Here is a 25,164-nt window from a genome sequence, read left to right as displayed (position 1 = left end):
ATGAAGTATCAGGGAGAGGGAGACTGAAAATCTCAGAATCATCAACAGATGCATGCATTACCCTGTGCCCCCCTTGCCTCAGAGAGCCAGGGGCTGGGGGATGGCAACTCTCCTGCCCCTTGAGTAGTGAGCAGGAAAAAGCCTTGGACTATACAGGCAGGGTGAGGGGTTTCAACTCTTCCCTAACCTGAGCATCCTGCCCAGTCCTGGCCACACTCTCCCTCAGCTCAGCACTATGGGAGGGAAGGGAGGCCTGCTCTAGTAACCCCCGGCTTGTAGCCTGAGCCACTGCAGCCCTGGGCCTACATTTCCTTAGTCCAGAGGGAATGTCTGTGCACTTGTAAACCAGTTTAACTTAGGCAGGTTAGACTAACTTGCAAAGTTTGAATCAATTCAGGCTCAGCCTTTTTGAATGTCTGTCCCTAGCCAAAAGGAAAAGGAAAAGCTTGTAGCCTGGAAAAAGTGCACCACTCGGAGGCAAAAAGTTACTGGCATAATGTAAGCTCCATAGAATTGAAGAGATGACATGTGTAAATAGCCAAATAGGAAACTGTACTAAAACATGCTTTGAGAGCATGGCTTTCCAGATACAGGGGGGGCTAGTGTCCCTTAGCCTGAGAAAAGCAGGATGAAAAAGAAAGCTCACAGGAGAACTTGCAGAAGGCCCCAATAGAAAGATCATAGTCAGGGTCTCCTTTTTAACCTCTTGAAGCTGACTAGGGACTGCACCTTTTGGGGACAGAGTAAGAAGAGGTTATTGGTTATTGTTCTGATATTTTCTCTTGTTTGTTTGCTCATATTTCTATCTGCATCTCAACATATGGTCACTGTTTTCTTATACTTGTTTTTGTTTTTTCTTTATGATAAGCCCTGTTTGTTACCTTTTTACAAACCACTTGCAGTCAGTTATATTTATGATTCAAGAGTATCTGACCATACGGGCTTGCCTATTCTACAGAAAGGGAATCCATCTTTTCTGACACATAATCAGACAGGGGTATGATCCATGTAGATGGAAAATTTCCCTCTGCTAAGTTCTGGCAAGGCCCAAGCAAGACAAGTACAGCTGAGACACCACAGGCCAAGAAATTGACCTCTGGTACACCCCGCTAGTTGTCAGTGGTAAAACAGTAGACAGCAGAGAGGGGTTTAGGAGAAAAGGGCACCCAATGTGTGGAAGCAGCCTGGAAGTGTGTCTCAAAGGTCTCCAGACTCCAGGCTCGCTTCCAGGCTGGCAGTGTGTCTCAAAGGACATCTAGACTCCAACTAGAGCCAGGGCATGTCATAGTATCATTTGTGTCTGAGTGAGGAGGATTTTCCCTTGAAAGACAGAGGCATGAGATCCAGACTCTGTTGCTAGGAGTGCCTATGTGTTTCACCTTAAAAAGGTATTATTAAAAAAACAAAGTAACACAAAATCTTTGAGGTTGGTTAGGATCCAGCCCACTGACCTCAGCAAAGGGCTCTTCGTACATAGACTGAATTTCAGGAATAGGACCTTAAATTGGATAAAACTTTCAGATGTTTGGAACAAAATGTGTGAAAAATGGCCAAAAACTGAGCTAGTTTTAGCATCTATTGGCAAAAGTATTGTCATCTTGCTAGCTCAGCATTGCCTAGCCCTGTTCTAATACAGTAGACATTAATATCCTGTTACAGAAAGATGAACACAGCCAGATGACAATCAAGGTCCTGCATTTCTGTTACTGAAAAAAGCTAATGAACTTTTTAAAAAGTGCTGGAAAATGTGCAAAAACTGTGTTTGTAACTACAAAGAATAAGAGAATAAACAACCTGAAGAAAGAGGTCATTTTTAAAAGTCTAGCAGAGATATTGATTTAACCTTCCCTTAGCCTACCTTTGTTTGTGTTGTGCTGTATTTTATTGGTTGTGTTGGGTTATCAATTGATTTCAACACTGATACAAAGCTTACTGATATAATTGTGATTATTTTTTGCTTCTTATCTAACAGTAATGATCAAAGTCAATACAATCTTCTAATTTCCCTCCACTCATATGCCTTAGGGTCTTGTGATTAACCATTCATAACAATTTAAGTTAAAAAACAATAAAACAATATTCTAGTGTTCATGATCCATGAAAGTAACATCAATAATGATCTATGAAAGTAACTCCAAAATTAATATTAAATTACTTTAAAAAAAATCCAAGATCTTGATGCATCATTAGTTTATCTGAAGGACACAGCAGTCTGACATATCTAAATACTGTAAAGCAAACATATCCTTCAAAATGACTGTTTTTTCTAATAAATAGGAATGAAGTCTTGGGCTCTAACTTCATGTTCCTTTTTGGTCCACATCACAAAAAATTCTAATAGTTCTTAGAAAATTTCTGGTCCTAGCACTACTAGATATCTATTTTTCCATTAACCCATGCTTGAACTAAAACACTGGCTACAAGAATAAACAGGTTTTATATGCTGTGTCACTGGTACGCGTCAACACTGTCTTAAACAGATTATCTTTAAGAATCAGAAGTTAACTCAGGTTCCATCATTGTTCCATTCCTGACTTTTCTGATAAAATTTACATTAAGGTTAGGGACAGAAGTTACACATAAATGGGTTGAAGTGATCAGAAACTGGTTTAAACCTGTACCAGAACAGATGTTCAGTGCACATAAACCACTTTGAAAATGGCTGAAACCAGTTTGAGATAAACCTGGTTGAACATAGTATCAGACTTAACTGATTTGGCTCAAACCAGTTTATGCAATGTCTGTCCCAGAACCCTTAATGGTTTAAGATAAACCAGACTCCCCCAACATCCTGGCATGCTCTCTGGGCTGGGGGGAGGGGGTCTCTGCTCCACAGCAGGGCTGGCCCCTCCCCTCTACTCCCTGGCTGCAGCTCTGGCACAGACTGCAGGTATAGCAGGGTATGCCTGGCCTCCCCCTATTCTAACCCCCTTCACCGCTTGCTGCTTAAGCAGGAATCCCTCACTTCCTCACTCCCATCTCCCACAGCACAGCCCCCAGCCCTATGGACCCTAGGCATGTAGTATGCTAGCTAATGCCAAGAGGTATCTGTATGTGACTCTTGTTTCACTGGGACAGGCAGACAGAACAGTGGCTGCTTAGGGCTTTTTGGAGCTAATCAACAAGTTAGCTGATAAGCTGTTTAAGAAGAGTTTGAACTAATGGAGAGAGGCTATTGTTTTGCTAATGTGGTGATAAATACTGTTATCAACTCCCTGCTGGCTTACTTGCCTGTCAGCTTGCTGCAGTCAGTATAAAGAAGTAGGGAAAAGCTTTGTATCATCCACAGACACATGCACTGGACACTTGCCCTTGCCTCAGAATGCTAGCAGCGGGGTGGGGCCTAGCAACACTCCTGCCCCTTGAGCAGCCAGTGGGGAAAAGCCGGGATGGTCCAGGCAGGGTGGGGGTTTACACCACTCCCTAATCAGAGTGTCCTGCTGTCACCCCCCCTTAGCACAGCACTCTCAAAGAGAAGTGATGGCTGCTTTAACAGCCCCTGACTTCTAGCCTGAGCCACTGCAGTCATGTACCTGAATTTCCTCAGTCCAGAGGGAAAGTTTGTCCAGTTATAAACCAGTTCAGCCTAGCTAGGTTAGACTAACCTGCAAAGATTGAATTGATTCAGGCTCAGGCTTTTTGAATATCTGTCCCTTAGTGACAATTGTGATGGCCTTGATACCTGATTACTGGGAACTAAATGAGATCAGTAACTCCATTTCATGCTGCCCATGATGTTTTACATTAGGTATTTTTAATGTTGTGTGCCCGTTAATATTGAGTTAAGTATAACTGCTTTTTTGGGGGTTTAAAAATACTTTGAACAGAAGATGGAAAAAAGAAGAAAAATAAGTGCATGAAGGACCTTTTGAATTAATAGAAATTGCAAACTAAACTAGAAGGAGCCTGAATTTTCATATTCTGCTAGTGAAGGTAAAATATGAATTAGCTTTGATGTATCACATAATAGAAGAGGGAGAAAGGTCTTGAGGCATGAGTTGTGCTATGACCTTATCTGGTAACAAAACAGAAACCAATGGATAAATACCACATTTTACATTGTATCCATCAAAGCAGTTGGTATTTAAATCAACATTTAAAAAATGCCAGAAACAAAGGCCAGGATTGTGCTGTATACATACATCATGCAAACATTCTGTTTAGCATAAGCATTACATCTCTGTGCTTTATTTTTACTAGATACATTGCTCGTTACTAGCAATACATTTAAAAAGCTAAGATAAAATGAATACAATTAAATATAATTATTCACAGCATAAGTACTTACATTAGACAGGTGTGCCAATTCTATCTCTAGAAAGGAATCAGTAGTTTTAGGTTCAGGCCTTATAGTGACAACGATGATTTTGGAATTAACAACAGTAAAATTTCTGAAAAATAATGATTAAAAGCAAAAGATTAAAGTTAGTATCAACAGGCAGTTATAATTTCATCAAATTAAAATGAATACCTTGTGGAAGTTTTCACGAAGCATCAGTGCATAAGGATTAGGTTCAAAAATAAGTTTGTTTTAGACTGGTAAATATAGTCACTCATATTACCAACTGTACGAAACACAGGAAAGATTAGAGTGCAACTGTAGCAACAGAAGTGCTATTTCTTGTGATGATTCACTGATTAAAAAGAAAGATTGATAACACAAACCTTCAGGCAATCTTTAAATGCACTACATTCATTTATCTAAAGGTAGACCAAGTAGTCTTGTTTTACAAGGGACAGAGCATCTTTCTTTCAAACTGCTTGCCTCGGCCTTTTTTTCTGATCGCTAACTATAAGAATGTGAAGATGGATGAAGGCATTGGGAAAGTCTATGAGACAGATATTCCTGTGTATATGCAGAGGAAGGCTATTTACAATTATTGAAAAATCATTTTAATTTTAGTACATGTCTGAGTGGCTGCATATTCAATAGTCCTGTTAGTCTAAAGTCAGGCAGAAGGCAGGGCAGATTTGCACCTTACAGACTAACTAAATCAGATGCATATAATCAGCTTTCATAAGCACAGGGTTTACTTCAGACCCATCATCAGATACTATGAAGGGACTGGAGGAGGTAGCGCTGATAAATAGGAAGTGGTGATTAGAACACAAAGGGCAGGCAAAGGGAAAGGAAAAAGGAGGGGAAACTGCTGAGAGGTGGTTAGGAGAGAAAAAAGAAGTTAGCCTTTTGAGGGATACAGGACTTATAAAAAGAATATACAGTTAATGAGATAAGAATCCATAGCCTCAGTTTGGACCACACTTAACATAGTTCAGTCTGTGGATGATTTCTTGTTCTTGTTTCTGGTACTGATGTCAGATCAGTGTTCATTCATTTTTACAAGTAAGGATTGCCCCAAGTGTCCAATGTAGACAGCATTTCTTTGTCACCTACAGCTCCCATCTTGAACACCTCAGACATATCATAAGTAACTTCCCCCTAGAAAATGGTGACCATCTCAAGCCAGCCACAGGGGGCAAAATGGTTTGCTTCTAGGCAACTCCCCAACCACGAACAGCGTCTCTCCAGGAACAGACAATCTAACTCTTATTCTCACCAAGGCACCAGGCCTTGGTCTGGACTGAGTTGCCAGGCATGTCCCCTCATCAGTACAGGCTGATTCATCACTGGACCAAATAATATGGATTGTAATAGCCAATGTTCATTTCCCTGCACCTTTACCAATGTCACCTTGTATGCCATCACCTGCTTACAGTACCTGACAGTACTACAGTACCTATATTGGACAGACGGTCAATCCCTATGTGTAAGAATGAATGAACACTGATTTGACATCAATATTTGAGAGACAGATATGCCCGTGGCAGAACACTTTAACCTTCCTGGACATCTCATTACTTACCCTAGGGTAGTGGTTCCTAGACAACAAAACTTTAAAACTAAATTGAACAGGAAATTGTGGAATTCTTAGCCTGCTACTTGGATTATCTATTGTTAACCCTGTGTCCCTCATTGGTTAACTGTTTTTTTTTTCCTTTCTTCTACCTGCCCTGTCTCTCTCAGCAGTGCCCCCTCTTTTTTCATCTCTGCTTCCCTACCCTTTGTATTCTGCTTCCTGGATCCCTTCACTGCATCTCATGAAGCCATTTGTTTACAGAAGCTTATGCTATACATCTCTGATTTAGTTAGTCTGTAAGGTGTAAAACTTCTCTGTCTTCTACATATCCAAATGTATTTTAACAGCTAAATGTTAACTTCCTGTAGTTTAGGAACCTGATTAAGCCAATTAAAGACAATCACTGCTCTTCCATTTATAGGTTTTAGCTTAAGTTGATAATAATCTCATTTTAAAGTAGATTTGTTCTCTTAAAATAACATTTTTATTATAGGTTTTTTATTTCTCATCTCCATATCTGTCATTACAGAAAGAATATTTTATTGTCACCTTTTGTCATAATCCAGTACTTATCAAGGGCTATCTGTGCTAGTGTACATAGATGTTTACATGATATCTATAATTCAGGCTGCCTGTGACCCCCTCAGGCCCAAAGGAACCATCAGATGATGGCTGCAATTTTTCTGGTGACCCTGACATGCCTTTATGCTCCCGTTTCCCCCACACTCATAGTAATAATAAGTCCAAATGTACATAGGAGCACATATTAATACAAAAGGCTTTACCATTTATCACAGCAAAGTCTAGATAATCTAGTTTTCTTTACAATAACAGGACATCAAAATGATATTCTATTTTTAAATTTGTCCTATGGGAGCACTGTTTGGGAGCAGATTCCATTTTACTGGAGCACTGAGATATGAAATGCTATTTCTACAGTATGAGTAATTTAGCACTACTGACACCAAAGAATAAAACGCTTTTTTCCAAAGCAGGGCATGAGTTCTACATTTTAAATATATTTGGACAAATTATACAATGTGAGCTTAGATATTTAAATAGATACTAGTTCTTTAATGAAATAAAACTTTTTTTTTGGTTAACCTCTGACTTTTTGATTTTGGTAACACTCTAGATTAAGACAAATCTATATACCTTTTGACAGTAATGTACTTCTTTAGCACTATCACATAAGAGTAATAGGCAATTTTTAAATGCACTATGTAGAGATAGAATTGTGAAGCTACTGAGATTGTTAATATGAGTATTTTTGTCAATTCTGCATGCATTTTGTAGAAAGCATATTTTAAATGCATGATGTAATTTAAAGGAAAACAACCCCAAAATTTCAGGACATACTGATTTTCTTCTACATATCTACAAATGACAAAACTGGTTTACTAGCCTCTAAATAGTACACCAGATTTGCTCAGTTTACATAAGTGATTAATAATTTATATTTAGTCAAACACTGTGACTGATTAATGTTTCCTGGCTGTGTCCAATATTGGGTTTATAATTTTATAGATCCAATCTTTATACACATATAAAGTATTTAATATATTTCTGCACATTCCCTGTACATAACTAAAGAGTGACATTATTCTTTAAAACTTTTGTTTAATGAGAATCTAGTCATAGTAAAAATATGTGAAACAGGAAACAAGTGAACACTGGATGAAAGGCAGAGTTCAATGAGTCAGCAATACATACCAAGCATGCCAAAATTCATCTTAGTGAAGAGAAAAATATCAGAGAAATATATGTAATATAGGTCTATTGGCTGTTCAGAGCAATGTACCACTGAGGACGAATCCTAGGGCATGTCCAGACATGCGTGAATGTGCAGTATGCCATGCCATAGACCCACACACCTTACATGCCTTACATACAGGGGAGATCCCAAGGTTAAAAAGATACTGCCCCTAAAAAAAGCAGGGCAGTGCATATGGCAGCAGTGCGTGCCACCCAAAACCAGAGCTTGGTCAGCTGAACCCACACTCTTGCTGCTGGCCAGCTTCTTGCTGCAGGACCTCCATGATGGCAGCTCCCAGAGGGCCCCAGGAGCCCAGAGCATGCGTGACACAGGTGTTCCCTGAGGACAGGTAGCAGTGATACACATTATACCACTGTGGTCTTTCTCCAGGGAAACACACAATCCCATTCATGGGGAGATGCTCCCAATGTCCAAAGACCTTAGATCTATTTTCAGATGTGAATTTATAATAGCATTTCAAAAAATCCACTTGTGGCATCAAAACATTTATAGGTAAGCTGCATTTAGTACATAGATAACAGAATATTTATGTCATATAGAATGCAGGGGTTTTTTTTTTCCCTTGGAACAATGAAATCATGTTAATCATGTTACTGAAGAGAGGCAATGATAGGAGCAAGGTTATCCCAAGCAAACAGAATTATTGCTCATCACAATATCATCATGTATTATGTAAATGCCATATATATGCTTAAGGAAATTAATATTTTAGAAAGGTTTGAGCACTCTGTCTCCAGCTTAACAAATCACCTGAACTGACCTATGGGGCTAAGGAGAGTGTAACAAGGGGCAAGCTCAGTGCCAGATCTCCTGCCGCCCACCCACCTGTTTCTATGGGCAATTTGCCTAGTTACACCTGCCACGTCTTTGTTGTTTTCATAAACTGTTGGTATAATGCAGGAGACTGTCCATTATTGCCCCAATGCTAGGGGTACTATCTGCAGCTCTGTTCCTCCCCTACACCATAGTCAAAGCTTCTCAGATGGCATCCAGATTAATATTACTCCCAGTCTGAGACCGGAAGAACTGAGTCCAAAGTTGGGCTCCAGACACACACACATTCAGACCACCTCCCGTCTCACAAGAGGCCTCTTCCACTCCACCCCTCTCTCACAGGGGCCTCTGGCATACTGCCTGTTAATGGGTCATACTCCACTGTCCTTCCCCTTCTTGAGCAGCCCCTCTTGGGCCATCATGCTTCATTACTCCCATACTGGCCTTGGCACGCAGAACCTTTGGTTCCTGCAAGTTCCCCTACTCTACATGTCCCGCCTTTATGCCAAACCCTGGGCTAATTCTGCCCTAAGCCTCTCACTGGGCACAACTTCTCATAGGGCTGGCCCTTGAGCTGTCCTTCAATCATAGAATTATAGAATCAATGAGTTGGAAGGGACCTAGACAGATCATCTAGTCCAACCCCCTGCCATGGGCAGGAAGGAGCACTGGGGGTGGCAGGGGTCATAAGACCCCAGCCAGGTGCCTATCCAGTCTCCTCTTGAAGATTTCCAGGGAAGGTGAGAGCACCATCTCTCTGGGAAGCCCATTCCGGGCTCTGGTCACCCTTACAGTGAAGTAGTTCTTCCTAATATCTAACCTAAAGCTATCCTCTAACTCTAATGAGAGTTTACTCTCATTCAACCCTACTCAGTGCACCCCTTGGGCTGTCCTTCAGACCTAGTCTGACTTCAGCCCCAGTCAGCCCCCTCACACGCAAAGCCCTTCAGGCCTACTCGCACTTCAGCCCTACTCTGTGCAGGGTTCTCCATATAACCCCCTCTGGGGTCTCTGGGACCTCATATCCCTGCTAGGTTCATTCGCCTACTCATGGACATACCTGGCCTCTACTACTTCCCCAGCTGCCTCCAAAACCCACCCGAAGATGGGGGCTGGGGTTAAGGTGCCCTTCCTCACCTTTCACCAGGGAGGTAATTGGCCTGGCATTTTCTGAGGACTCCCACGCCACCAGGAGCCCCACCAGGCCACCCTTCCCACATGGTGCAGTTTTAGGTCATGCCCAGGACCAGGAGCCTCCAAACCATCCCCATAAGCTCCTGCCCTTACCTCCAAGATTGTTCCTGCTGCAGCTCAGCTAGGCGATGTTTCTGCCTGAGCTGCCAGCAGTGAACTGCTCTAGTTATATAGGCAACAAGAGTTCTAAAATGGCAGCCATAATCAAGCACCTGCTGACTGTTTGGCTCAGCCCTTAAAGTGGCAGGCACCAACAGTGCACTGCCACAGACAGACAATCGAAAAGTCAGAGCCTGAATTAATTCAATCTTTGCACTTTTGTCTAACCTGCCTAGGTTGAATCAATTTGTAACAGCACAGACCTTCCTTGTGGACTGACGCAATGTGGGCACATGCCTGTGGTTGCTCAGGCCAGTAGCTGGGGGGCACTACAGCTTGTCCTCAGCTGTCCTGGGACCTATACTATTCAACATCTTCATGTGGACATTGCATCAGAAATGGACTGGCCAAGTTTGCCGATGACACCAAACTTTGGGGTAAAGTGTCCACACCTGAGGACAGGAGGATGATCCAGGCTGACCTTGACAGGCTCAGAAAATGGGCAGATGAGAACCTGATGGTGTTTATCACTGAAAAATGTAAGGTTGGGAATGTACCTTAGGAAGAAAACTTGCAGCATGCTTATAGGCTTATAGGGCTACGCTGGGTAGCACTACAGACGAAAGGGACTGGGGGATCATGATTGACCACAAGATGAACATGAGACATCAGTGTGATGCTGCAGCTAGTAAAGCAAGCAAAATGCTGGCTTGCATTCATAGATGCTTCTCAAGCAAATCCCAGGATGTCATTCTCCTGTTGTACTCAGCCTTGGTGAGGCTGCAGCTGGAGTACTGCATTCAGTTTTGGGCTCCACAATTCAAAAACGATGTGGAGAAGCTGGAGAGAGTGCAGAGAAGAGCCATGCACATGATAAGAGGTCAAGAAAACAGACCTTAAGATGAGAGGCTGAGAGCCATGGGACTCTTCAGCCTGGAAAAGCACAGACTCAGGGGTGATCTGATGGCTTAACCTATAAGTTTATCAGGGATGCTCACCAGGATCTGGGGGAACATCTGTTCACCAGAGCACCCCAAGGGATGACAAGATCGAATGGTCACAAACTCCTCCATGACCATTTCAGGCTGGGCATAGGGAAGAACTTCTTTACTGTCCAAGCCCCCAAGGTTTGGAATAGACTGCCACTGGAGGTGGTTCAAGCACCTACTTTGAACATCTTTAAGAGACATTTGGATGTTTATCTTGATGGGATCTTATGATCCCTGCTGACCTCCTGCCCCTGGGTCAGGGAGCTGGACTCAATGATCTTCCAAGGTCCTTTCCAGCCCTACTGTCTATGAAGTCTATGAAATCTGATCGGTCACAAAGTTTCCTCACATGCATGAATGAGCTATACCTGTATCAAGAAGGTGATGGGCCAACAAGAGGTAAGACACTGCTGGACCTGGTTCTGGGGATCTAAGAATCAAAGGGAAGCTGGAATACAGTGACCACAAGTTGATCATTTTCACTATCCATCTCAAAGCTGGCAAGTCAGTCAGCAATGCAGAAGTCCTCAACTTTAGGAAAGCTAACTTTCATAAGCTCAGGAGACTTGTTGTCGAGGTCCTGACAGGCCATGATTTGACAGGTAGGGCTGCATAAATCAAGGACAATAAAAAGTCCTTCTTCAGCTATGTGGGAAGTCGGAAAAAGAAGCAAGGGCAACGTTGGGCCCCTACTAAACCAAATGAGGCAGCTGACTACCAACACCCTGGAAAAAGCCAATCTGCTTAATAATTACTTTGCATCAGTCTTTCACCAACCCAAAGGGACCACCCTGCCTGACAAGATGCAGGATGACCAGGCAGAGGGTGAATATTCTCCCACCATTGACGTAGCTCTTGTGAGGCAACACCTTGAGAGGCTGGACACCCATAAATCAGCTGGTCCAGATAGATTGCACCCAAAAGTACTAAAGGAACTGGCAGACATCATAGTGTGGACACAGGCAAGGATACTTGAGAAGTCATGGCACTTGGGCGAAGTACCCGAACACTGGAAGAGGCTCAGTGTGCTGCCTGTCTTCATGAAAGGGAAGAAGTAAGACCCAGGAAACTACAGACCAATCAGTTTGACCTCAATCCCTGGTAAGATCTTGAAAAAAATTATCAAATAAACCATTATCAACAGGCTAATGGAAGGCAACATTCTGAGGGATAGCCAGCATGAGTGTGTTGTGGGTAGGTCTTGCTTGACCAATCTCCTTTCCTTCTATGACCAGGTGATGCATCACATGGACAAATGGGAAGAGGTTGCTATCATATACATAGACTTTAAAAAAAGCCTTTGACCTGGTGTTCCATGATGTCCTCCTGGAGAAATTGGGGAACTGTGGCCTTGATTACCCTACAGTTCGATGGCTGGGGAACCAGCTCTGAGGTCGGGCCCAGAGAGTGGTAGTTGACAGAATTGAATCAACATGGCACACAGTGACCAGTGGTGTCCCCCAAGGCTCTGTTCTTGGACCTGTACTCTTTAATGTATTTATTATGTATTTATGTATTTATGGACTCTACTGTCAAAAGCAGATGGGTTAAGTTTACTGATGACACCAAACTATGGGAAAGAGTGTCCACATTTGAGTATAGGCTGGCGATCCAGGCCAACCTTGATAAGCTCTCACAAGGTGGGTGGATGAAAACCTGATGGTATTCAATATGGAGAAATGCAAGATGCTCCACATCAAGAAAAAAAAACACCTCCCACTTATAGGATTGGTACACTCACTAGCACCATAACCAAAAGAGACTTGAGGGTCATGATTAACCACAAGATCTACATTAGCCACCAATGTGATTCAGCAAAGTGAACACAACTCTGGCCTGCATCTTCTGATGCATCTCAAGCAAGACTCAGGAAGTCATCCTCCCACTGTACTCAGCCCTGGTGAGGCCACAGCTGGAGTACTGCATCCAATTCTGGGCTCCACAATTCAGAAAGGATGTGGAGAAGCTTCAAAGAGTCCAGAGGAGAGCCATGTGCATGATCAGAGGACAAGAGGATCAGAGGACAGCATGTCTTATGAAGAGATGCTGAGAGCCATGGGAGTTTTCAGCCTGGAGAAGTGTAGGCTCAGGGGTGACTTGGCGGCAGCCTATAAGTATGTAAGGGATGTGCATTAGGATCTGGGGGAATGCCTGTTCACCACAGGGGAAGACAAATTCCAATGGTCACAAAGTCCTGGAAGACCATTTTAGACTGGACATAAGGAAAATCTTCTTTATGTCCGAGCCCCCAAGGTCTGGAGTAGACTCCCACAGAGGTGGTGCAAGCACCTACTCTGGACACTTACAAGAAACATTTGGATGCCTATCTTGCTGGGATTCTTTGACCCTAGGAGACTTCCTGCCCCTTGGGCAGGGGGCTGGACCCAATGATATTACGTGTTCCCTTCTAGCCATAATGTTAATGAAATCTATGAAATTTCCCCCTCCCTTTCCCACTGAGAGGGACCTGAGCCAGGTCTGCTGGGTGCTCCTCCTCACTGCTGCATGGCATGGCCAGGCGTGGCCAGACGCTGGCCGACCTGGTCCCTGAGGAAGAGGGAGGAAGGTTATTCCCCTCTCTGCCCCCAGGGGACCACAGCAAGGTCTGCCCACCCCAGCTGCCACTGCTGCTCTCTCCCTGATTTGGGCTACAAAATAAGCCCCTTCCATTGGACGCTGGGGAGAGAGGGAATAAACCCGGTCCTGCCCTCTGCCTAAGGAGCCCTGGCTGGCATCTGGCTCGTGAGCACTGAAACTGATTAATGTGAGCATCATAGCTCAATTAAATGTTCTAAACTACTGAATAATTAGTAAATCTTTTATGCCTACCAGCTACCCTAGAAAGTGTGTTTTAGAAGTTCCTCCTTTTCCAAATAAGCCCTTGTTTGGATGGTTAAATAACATCTATGTTCTCCTCCAGACAAATGGCCTGAGAAATGCACTGGAAATCACTGACTCAACATTTCCCTTGCATGTAAAATGAGATGTAAGTTTATGATTTAAAGATGCTGGCATACATACAGATACACAGAAGGTGAGACTCTTGAACTTCCCCTTTTTGAGATTAATAAATTTCTCCTTTGGCCTAGAAACCTACCTATCTGTGGTTCAAAACTAAAATAACAAGAGACCTTAGACTGTGATTCACGTGTATGAGATCTGCATTGTAATGAGCAAATGGTGTCGGACCCCATATTTGGACAAAATATGTTCTTGCAGGAGAATGAGAGATGCCTTAAATCATTATTTGTAGTCTTGTTTATTTTTTTTAAGAAACAGGTGGAACATGGATTTTGCCATCAGTGGAAAATTTTAAATACTAGGCTACTGAAGAAAAAAACAATTTAGTCTCTCTCTAACAATGCAGAGCCTGTCCTATACTCAGCCTGTCCTATATTCCTTAGGAGCATAGGACAGGTTACTTGCACAAAGAATAATGGCCAAAATCGAATAGAATTCTCCAATTTATTTTACTTTATTGTACACAGCTTCATTTTATCTATTTTTGTATTAGCAATAGATGATCTATTTTTGTATTTGTTTTAATTTTGTGTGAACTGGTAGAATGGAAATTCTTATTGTTTGCAGAAATTATACCTCAAACTATACAAATGCATTGTAAAGGTGCTGGAGGGTTTTCTCAGGGCTTGCAAGCCCAATCAGGGATTCACACTGTTGGGAAGAGGATCTGCAGCAGGGAGCCCACATAGGTGTAGCAGCCGGAATAACCAGCTTGGAGCTAAAAGCTGCAGAGCATGCACATGATTGGACAGCTGTAACTGGGGTGGGAAGCCTGGGAGTGGGTCTGAGAGGGTAGCTAAGGGCTGTGGCCAGAAGGTTTACTTCTGAGAGGGCTGCTGCCAGATGAATTGTTTGTAGGAGAGCTACTACTGAAGGCAGAGGAGCTATAAGCTACTGAGTGCCCAGGATCACTTGATAGTCTTTGCTAACAGAGCAGGGTTGGTGCAAACAGTCACCGCCCCCCACCCCCTTAAGTTCACAGTGTGAAGGGATCCACTGGGAGGGAATCAGGGAAAAGGGTAGCTAGGGAAGATTCTCTGGGAGGGTTAACGGAAGCAAAGAGAAATTGTGGCTTTGTGGGAGGTCTAGCAGAAAGCTCAATAAAGTACAGCAGAGAAGGGGGATTCCAGGTGTCAAACACAGGGTAGCTGCTTTAGGTGATGGTGTGATTGTTTGTAGGCACTAAGGAAAGACTGGGCAGAGGAAAGAAACCCATCTCCAGAGCAGCTGCACCTGAGGTCCTGACAGACAACTCCACTTTCAGACCAGATGGCAGCATTGCAATTTCTTTTCTGAGGCAGAGTGAGCACAGCTCCGCCAGGTGCTCAACTGTAGCCATTACACAGTTGATTACTTTGCTGCTGGCACAGCGATTCTGTGGAGTTTCTGCTGATTAGGTGTATATGCCTGTTATTAGTTGCCTGAGTGTTAAAGTTAATTAATCTTTTTTTGCCTTCTATATAGTAAGTACTTTCTTTTATTTATTAGTGTAGACTATTATTGGGTCTACTAAACTTTTTTTGTTATGTATGTGATGTTGAACCTGCTAATTTCTTAGTTGTTATTGTAAATAATAAATTCTTGTAAATAGTCATTCAGTGTGTGATCTGGTGTGGGGAGAACCACATAAGAGCACTCCACTAAGTGGTGGCTCCCAGTCTGTAGTCGGGGTGGGACCTGGCTTATTGGCACCCCAGAATCCCAGAAACTGGGCCGTGGCCGTGGGTAGCACCACAGCCAGAGTTACACTATTATAATATTATGCATATTTTTATTGTTCATATGACTGTATTGTTTTAACAAAATATGTAAATATACTACTACTATGACTATCACTATCACTACCAAATCAGGTGGGTTTCTTTAATATGATTTAAACTGCTTTCTTTTTACAAGTGAAGGTACATCTTTGCATTTTCATATTTCACTGTTACATGATTTCAATCACTACAAGTCTGGGATTTATTTAAATCAGAAATCTATATGGCTAGGGATAGAAGTGACACAAAACTGGTTTAAGTCCTCAGAAACTGAATTAAACCTGTAACAGAACAGCAGTTCAGTGTACATTAACCAGTTTCAGAATGGCTGAAATTGGTTTGCGAGAAACTTGATTGAATGTAGTATCAGACTTTACTGATTTGAGTCAAGCCAGTTTATGAAACTTCTGCCCCCAGATCCCTTTCTGGTCCAAGTTAAACCAGAGTCCCCCAGCATCCCAGCATGCTTTCCAGACCTGAGCTGGGTTGTGCTGTCTGCTTCAGCAGAAAACAGTTGTGTGGGGGAGGGGGAGATAGACAGGGACTGCCCTCCCTCCTTCAGACAAACCCTGGCTGGGGTCTAGGGCCAGGGAGTAGGTAACTTCCCCTGGTTATCCTTCCTTTCCCCCCGAGTACAGAGCTGTCCTGCTGGCTGTGACTGTGGACTACAAATCCTGCATGCACCTGGAAGCAGGAAAATGAAGTGATAAGCAACCCTGAAGAGTCCTCCTTCTGTGATGCTGGACTGCAAATCCCAGAGTCCTTGGGGCAGCAGGAAGAGGAAGTGCCCAAGAGCCCTGCTCTAGCGACCCCTCCCCCTGGCTTCTGGCCCATGCCACTGCAGGCATGTGATTGCATTTCCTAAATCAAAGGTAAATGTGTGTCCACTTGTTTCTCGGTTTAATTTTTGCATTTTAGACTAACCTGCAAAGACTGAATTGCTTCAGTCTTGGGCTTTTTGACTTGTGTCTTACCCCAAGTGAAAATATCATTCCATACTACCAGTCTTCTGACACATCCACTCACCTTCCCCTATTTAGCAGCATTTTTTTGGACAAAAAAAAAGAATTACATTTATAATTGCTTGAGTGAGACAGATGAGTATAAAAACCATGAATAGAGAACAGCAAATGTTGCAAATATCTGTCACTGAATAATTCTTTGAAAATCTGCTTCCAAAGACATACTGATATAAATTCATTTTCTTTTTCATAAGCCCCAAGTAATTCTCTTATGATGATACTAATATTCACTTAACTTTTAGTGCTGACTTAAGGAGTGCCATTTAAATATTGCTTTCTACTACTATTATTCTATAATAATTTGTATTATAGTTTTACAGAAACAATTAAATTGATTTCATACAATTAAATGTTTATTTTTCCTTTCATCTAAAGCCTCATCAGAGCTTGACAGAACTCTCTAGGGTTATTGGTAAGGTTTCCTAAGTACAGCCTTAACCAGTAGAAGTTACTTCCTTTGTCAAGCTGTTGGGGCACATCCAGACAAGCATGGATGTGCAGTATGCAATGCTGCAGACCTGTCTGCAGTGCCACATGCTGCATGCAGACATTCCCTGTGCTGCTAATTTGCAGTGCGGGGTGGGGGTGGGGATAGGGGCAGGGGGTAGTTTGACCCTAAGAGATCCTGGGGTGAAAAAAACCTGCACCTGAAAAAAGTGGGACAGCACACATGGCAGCAGCATATGTTGCCCACTACTGGAGCCTGGCTGGCGAGAGCTATGCTCTGGCTATTGGCCAGGCTCCTTGCTACAGGATTGCCATGGCTGCAGCTCCCAGAGGCTTCCAGGTCCCCAGGCAAGGCTGCTGGTTGCAGCACAGTTGCTGGCACCAGTCTCCCCTACCTGACCTAAAGCAACGTGCCATGTGCCAGAGCTCACATGGCATGGGTGTTCCCAAGGGACAAGTAGCAGCAGCCACTCCTGTTTGTCCTTTGGGAAATGCATGTTCCTGCTCATAGAGATGAGTCCAAATAAGGTGGCCTTTGGAGGTACCACACATGGCTTCCTGCTTCGACTTAGATTTTGATCTCTTTCTTTGCTTAACTTTATTTTCACTGTTTACATTTTTTTGGCAGCAGCAGCAGCCATATTATTTAGCACAATGCATTGTAGACCACATATCCAACAGGATTCCTAAGCTATATTGTACTTATTTACCCCACTTCCAGTAGTTATATAAAGGCAGACTGTATTCCCCTTGTTCATGATGAATAACACTTTGAATCCAAGCAGCACCAATGTGTTCAAGAAGGAAGGCATGACTCAATATGAGTAAGGCTTTCACAGTTCAACTTAATACAAATGAATAAATACAATGCATGTAAATAGTAAGGAGAATGCAATTACAGTACCAGGCAGGTTTTTTATTTAAAACCTAATCACACAAAAATAACTCACTCCAAGCTCCACTAGTCAGAAGGTTGCAACTTCTGCTTTAACATTCAAGCAATAAGGCTCAAGCAACATTTCACTATGGCAGTGGTTGCCAACCTTTTTGGGTAGGAGATACATTTTTTAAATTAAAAAGCAACCCAAGATCTACCTCCTCAAAGGTCTACCCCACCAACCAACCCCCCGCAGGTCGGTCTGTGGGCAGAGAAGGGGGGCAGATCGAGGTGGAGGGATAAAACATTATTTGGGGATACACCCCCCCAGCAGGTAAGTCTGTGGGGGAAGGGCAGTAGGAGGAGGGGCATGGCAGAAGCTGGGTGGTGAGACAAGCAGAGGCCTGGGGGACACATGCTTTCCAGGCCTCAGCTTCTCCCCCACCCTCCCCAGCCCGTTTTCCTGCCTGTGTCCCACCCCCTCACAGCTGGGGCCTTGATCTTCCCCCCCACCCCACAGTGGTGAGGGGGGAGTGGAGTAGGGGCCGGCATGCCAGGGCCATGGGACAATCGGCTCATCTGGGGTGGGGGGTGTAGAGACTAAGGGGGAGTGCTGCCTGAGAGGGCACAGGGGTGTATATACCCCTGGATCTGCATGCAGAGCAGGGCATGGTGGGCTAGAGTCAGGGCAGCATGCAGTGGCTGCACTATGGGGCGGGCTCCCAAAAATTCACCATAGCGCCCCCACTCCCTCCCAGCACTGCTGCCACCACAGAGCCAAAGAGCTGAGCAATGTACCTCCCTGTCCCCAGCCTGCCCCATCCCACATGCAGATCTAGGGGCATGCAACCCCTGTGCCCTCCTGGGCTGCATATCCCCCCTGCCCCATGCCCCCCAGATGAGCCACTCATGGCTCCATCCTGCTCCCACCCTGGCTTTACAGCATTGACCCCTGCTCTACTCCCCATCTCACTACTGCACATGCCCCTCCCTACCCCTGCTGCAGCCACCTGAAGCCCGTGGCTGGGCTGCCTTGTGACCCTGTTGCCTATGCCCTCGTACCCCCTGCCACCAGATGAGTGGGGCTCTGGCCAGGCTGGGGGAGGCTTGAAGCCTGGGTGGCTCATCCAGGCACACAGTGGGCTCCTGCCACTGCATGCACCCTGATGGAGGCCTGGAGGACACATGTTCCCCCTGATCTGTGTGCAGGGCTCAGGGTGCAAAGCCCTATGTGAAGTGGCTGCTGCCTCTAGCCTGCACACATATCTGGAGGGCACATGGCTCCCAGGTGTCTACAGGGGTGTGTGCAGCGGCAGCAACCCCCCGCCCCCCGCACGCCTAGGTGGATTGCCCAGGCTTTGAGCCTCCACTGGCCTGGCTGGGGCCCCTGCCCCTGCCCCTGCCCCTGCCCCACCCCACCCCACCCCACCCCCTCCCTCCCTCCCTCATCACAGGGCACTAGGGTTTGGAGGGAGATTTCCCCACCCAGCCCTGGTGGCAGGGGGTGCAGCTCAGCCCAGCCACATGGATTCCACTACCACTCCCAGTCTACATCTCAGCCACTCCTGATCTGGACCCTCTGACAGTCAATCTCAGTCTGGGGTGGCTGAGCACATGCTGACTGAGATCGACTGTCAGAGGCTCTGGGATTGACCAGTTGATTGGGATCCGCTGTTTGGTGACCACCGCACAATGAGGATAGCATCCTTCACTTCATTCTGGAGGTAATAACCAGATCCTAAATTGGCATAAACTACTTGATTTCCATTTCATTAAATAAGAATTGTTCTATTTTTCATTGCAGTTTAATGTATGTTTCAGCTCAGATTTTGGTTTGGGGTTTTTTTTGGAAAGAGTGTAATGGATGAAGTTATTCAGCACAAAGCATTAAAGGGTTTTTCTTTCAGAATTGGAGTTGTATCTGAATGAACATTGCATTAGAACAATTTAGAGCTGTTGTACCTTTGTTGTTTGTTATATCTTGAGGTCATGAGATCAAATTATGAATGTGGTTTCCATAGGCAAAAAAATCCCAAACACTTCATTACCTGATTAGTTGATAGATCTAAATTGCATATGTATCAGCAGTCTCATTTCAGTATAAATATTGATGAGGTGCAATGATGTATATAAGGTATTATTGCTGTAATTTAGAAAGGTTTATATATATACACACACACACACACTCACTCACTAGAAAATGTGCAGTAATATTATACCACAAAATGAATCATGGCTTTTATTCCTGATTCACAAACACAATCGACATTGCTACTTTCATACAATTTGCATCAACATTCAAAATCAGCTCACGAGTTCATTCAAGTTATACCAAATACTTTAGAAGGAATAGGGAGGTATTATTTCTTTGTATGTGAACTTCCAAAGCTTTTATTTATGATTCAATATATTTAGTTTACCAAGCCATGTAGGTCTGGCAGCTCACATAACCACTTTCTATGGGAGGCTGATATGTTCAGAGGTCAACCAGTTGAACGTCTTAAATGACAAAGGCAAAAAATGAATATAAAGAGCTCTATTCCCTTCATACTTCACAATGCCCTATTTGCTGTATGTTTAGGGCTTCCTCCAAGAAATCTAGCTATTTAGTTTAACTATAAATTTAATGGGAGCAGAAAAAGGTGAAAAATAACAAGTTTCCATAGATGGAAGAAACACTTTAAATGGCTTTGAATAGGCAGAAAAAACTGGCTTCAATGATCCAGACTTGTTTTCACTAAACTTACATTATGGAGCTAGAAGTGCATGATCATTGATTGCTGCTTACAAAATACAAGTTTGAGAGATATGTGACCACTTCCACATTTTTTCTGTGGCTGTCATTGTCCCTAAGGTTTGCTAGGGAGTCCTAAATATTTTAGCCATTTCTCTCTGTTTCTCAGACTATGTAATAAAGGGATACAGCTGTTATAACCACTTCCTCCTTCCTGGTTTATTTTAGGAACTGGCACGTCAAACCAAAGATGCTCACCAATGTTTTAGAACATTAAATTTTACTATTTAAGCAGTGCCAAAAGTATATGAGTCCTTAAAAATGCTTCCTGAGATGGTAGATTGTTTGTTGCTTGAAGAAGACCCTTGGACAAATAAGGTTCCTTGGGACACAGGAGATAATTGTGTTATGTACCACTGTGCATACCACGCCCCTTCCCCCCCCCATTGTGGCCAATCACTGTAGCTTCATAATACCTTAGAACTACATTAGGAGTCATTTTTCTTCTTAAGCTCCACACATCCTCCGCTCCTCCTCCCCTGCCCCCCAAGATTACCACTGTGGGAAAGAAAATTACATTACATTATTCTTCTATCAAGCAAGCCATACGAGGCAGGGCTGAGGGACCTGGGATTCTTCAGCCTAAAAAAGAGAAGGCTGAGAGGGGACTTGGTAGCAGCTTACTGCTACATCAGGGGAATACATCAAGGGCTCGGTGAACAGCTGTTCACAAGGGCACTTTTGGTGAAAACCAGGAGTAATGGCCACAAACTCCTGGAAGACCATTTTAGGTTCAACATTAGGAAAAACTTCTTCACAGTTAGTGTGTCCAGGCTGTGGAATAAGTTCCCTCTAGAGGTGGTGTAATTGCCTACCCTGGAAATCTTCAAGGGGAGACTGGACAGTCACCTTGCTGAGGTTACCTGATCCCAGTTGTCTTTCCTGCTTGGTGCAGGGGCCTGTACCTGATGATCTTCTGAGGTCCCTTCTGGCCTTACAGTCTATGAATCTATGAATAAACCTGCTTCAAATATTGCAGTTTTTTGTCAAGATTTCCCCATTAGCTTTGACTAAGTGAGAGGAGGTGTGCTGGATTCCTGCTTCACTAAGATCTGTTTTGATACAATATACAGTAATTTACTGAACAACAACAACAGAGCTAGCAGTAGAAACTACTGTACAGGTTGGGCTAATGCTTGTGCAGCAAGAATCTGTCTTAACTGATGATCTGGGAAGGAAAAGGTAATGCAAGGGGATTATTTTACATGACTAGGAGTAAAATAAGCTCTTCCTCTCTTTTTAGGTACCTGTATTGGCCTAAAGAGGTGACTGATATATTTGAACTGTAGAGATACGTGGATTTCTTCTTTCCCAGAAAGCTCCTTAATCTTAATGCAACCGGCTCTCTCATCCTAATGCAATTATAATTGATAACATACTTGAAGAGTGGCTTTTGTGAAAATGAGGGCCAGCATTATTGGTATACCAAGTGATTATTTCCTTGCTAGAGTATGTACACTACTAGAGAACAGCAGTATTAAGTCCAAGTACACATAGCTTGAGTATTATTTTACAGCTGTTCATCAGTTGACATACTTACAAGGAAACTTTTTTCTCAAGCTACAGTTCAGATAAAATGACAGTTACATAGTAGAGTTGGAGTGTTATTGTAGCCACGATGGGCCAGGAAATGTACAAGAGGTGAGGATTTTTGTGGTATCTCTATGGTTGCAGGAGCTGTTAGGCAAACTTTTGTCTTCCCTCAGGTTACAGTATACCAATTGGATTTACAGGTTACTGACATCACATACCCCACAATACATAAAGGAATTGCAAATGTACATTTTTAAAGATGATGCAAAATGCAAATGATGAACACACATGTTCTTTGTTGACTGCTTTCATCTTGACATGACCTAGAGTTATGCCTCTGAAGCAATGCAATCTATTGTGTAAGCTGAAATAAATTCTTACCTTAAAGTGGGCAAAATAAGTTCCAGATTTTTGTACAAAACTGCTCCAAGCACAAATACAGTTGATTCATCTAGTTCTTTAAAAAAAAAGAACAAACAAAAAATTAATTGAATCAAAAAAGTTTCAATGTTTTAAAATATTGTCTTTACCAATACATTAGTCAGCATATGTCTCTAGGGATAGGTATGTGTAGGTATTTTATTTATATATATATTTTTTATTTTGGCTCTTAAGAAAAATCAGGTGTGTGTTTCCTCCTCAGAAAACTGGCACCAGGCCTGGAGGTACTGCAATACCAGGCCAATACCAGGAGGACCAGAGCCAGCCCTGACACTTTTCCCTTGGAATCAAAATTGCTACATTTGATGTGTTGATGGGAACTACCACAAGGATAGGTTAATACAGCCCATCTGAATAAGACATGTAGTAGTATCTATTATGCTCAATCTCCCTCAGCACCGAATCTATTTCAAGTCAAGGTTAGTCACTACATTGAATACATTTCAACTTCCTCTTCACTCCCACAGCTGAACTGTGCCTTTCTTCTCCTTGTCTAAAGATTCATGTTTCTTCACCAGCCTTAAATGCCTAACAAATATTACCAGATGGGACCCCAAAACCGTTAACTCAGAATCTCTCTGTCCCACATTGTCCCAGCCTGGAACATATGATTAGTATAGTCCCGCCCTCCATGAAGTGAAGCCAAACCAGGTTGCCCTGCATCTCAGCTTCATATAAACTTTTTAAGGATTTCAGGGTTTGTGACATGAACACCCAGTTCCAGTCATGTGTGGGGGGCTAACTGGCTACATTGATCCTTTGTGGGGTGCAGAGTATCTGAAGTATGTACACATACTGAGCAGTGCTAAGCTGTGGGATCACCGAAGCTTGAAATGCTGTTGAGCCTGCTGGGGCCCAACCCATTGAACAATGTGGTAAATTATGAGCCTTTGGCTTTTGGACTAATATCATGCATAGTTTGTACCACATGTAATAGGTGCCAAAGTGATGCTCAAAAGTGTGTTTCTGGAGTAAAGATAATATGCATCAAGTCTGGATTAACTAAGTATTTGGGTATTATATACAGATGACTATAGCCATGTTTAATTTCAAGGTTATTGTTTTCAGATTTGCTCCTCACTTCTTTGTGCCTAGGGAAAGTAGGGTCTGATAGTAAGGAGAGAGGAGAGGGGCTGCCAGGGGAAATAAGTTTGGGGGAAGCAAACAGCAAAGGGGCTACCTGACCCCTCAGATTTATTTTCCCTGCTGTAGCAGTGGAAGGGGGACAAATTCAAAGGAAACCTCCAATAATTACATTCTATGTTTGGAAAATTATAACAAAGTTATTATTTTTCCACATATAGAATCTAATTACTGGGGGTTTGTTTTATAATCAAGATTGTCTTCTTTTTGAGTAAATATGGTATACTGGTATTTCATTTTGAAATACCTATAGGGGACATTTTTAACATGTAGGAGGTGAGTCTGCAATATAGTTGTTTAGGGTGGGACAGTATATTCCATACTGGCCTTAGAACCACTATGAACAATTTAGAGAGGAAATAAGATCAGTCAATAGAAATAAGATCGGTCTCTATGATGCTGTAATGTGGTGACAGGAAAATGTCCCTGAAATTGTCTACAGTAGAATCAAGAGAATATAATGTTGAGCTTTTCATTTTCTATGAGCACATGTTGCTAACATGCATGAATATTGCAAACTGCAGGCAAGACAATGTAGCTGATAATACTTTGAATTTCTACAAGACCTTAAAAATCTCTTAATATATAAGTCAAGCCTCACCAAATTAATTTGGGGATTAGTAGAATAAAATATCCATTTTGGAGATTGTTAAAAAGAAATATCAATATATTCAGAAGTAGCCATATGGGACAACAATTCTTAGATTCCTTAATCTAATGAGCAAAAATTCTCTTTCAATATAATATTGTGCCTCAGTACTTATTTACCTGATGACATAGGGGTGAAGATATTTTTTGGAATGACAACCCTGTCTTCTGAGTTTCGCGCCCAGTCAACCATTCCTTTCCTGCCTTTCATTGGGAAATTGATGTCTGTTAGAACAGATGCTGCAGGAAGCTTCTGAATACTAGCCACTATTAAAAGAAATAATACAATCAGATAACTCTCATGTTTTACACTTCAGAGCATTATGAAGAGATCATAATGGTAAACAATAACAAACATATGATAATGCAGTTAAAATAAAACCAGTTTATTACTTTAACTGGGGCCGTACAGTTTATTTTGAATATTGTATTTACTCCAGTATAAAATAAGGTTTTTAACCCCCAATCAGCATGGGGAAAAATCCCCTCATCATACATTCATATATGAAATGAAGGGGGGAGCAGGTGGCTGCTGCCGCTCTGACTCTGACCCTGAGCTTGGGTTGGGGTCAGAGTCAGACCCACAGCAGCCTCCTGTGTCCTTCCTCCCACTTCCCCTCTGCAGCTTCTGGCTTCCTCCCTATCCCTCATAGCACTGGAAGCTCAGCTCTTACCAGCCAATGAGGAGCATTGATACTGCTGTATTCCCTGCCCAGCCAATCAGCACACTAAAAGTGCTGCATGGCCAGGAAAAGGTTGAGTTTCCACCTGCTGTGCTCTGCGCAGT

General features: G+C 43.0%; 1 protein-coding gene across 3 annotated transcripts in view; it reads right to left on the bottom strand.

Annotated features, from left to right (window-relative positions):
• The window catches only part of ADGRB3 (adhesion G protein-coupled receptor B3), a 706,322-nt gene that overhangs the window by 274,993 nt on the left and 406,165 nt on the right, over positions 1–25,164 (bottom strand). For all 3 annotated transcript variants that reach the window (XM_090034594.1, XM_090034587.1, XM_090034599.1), the window contains 3 exons: positions 24,498–24,644; positions 22,527–22,602; positions 4,289–4,391 (listed from right to left, as the gene is read on the bottom strand). In XM_090034594.1, the coding sequence (XP_089890720.1) occupies positions 4,289–4,391; positions 22,527–22,602; positions 24,498–24,644 (326 nt within the window). The remainder of the gene's footprint in view (positions 1–4,288; positions 4,392–22,526; positions 22,603–24,497; positions 24,645–25,164) is intronic.

This window comes from Crocodylus siamensis, chromosome 1 (genome assembly GCF_052110815.1).
Source record: "Crocodylus siamensis isolate JL-2025a chromosome 1, ASM5211081v1, whole genome shotgun sequence".
Classification (NCBI taxonomy): domain Eukaryota; kingdom Metazoa; phylum Chordata; order Crocodylia; family Crocodylidae; genus Crocodylus; species Crocodylus siamensis.
This window is presented reverse-complemented; position numbering and strand designations above follow the sequence as displayed.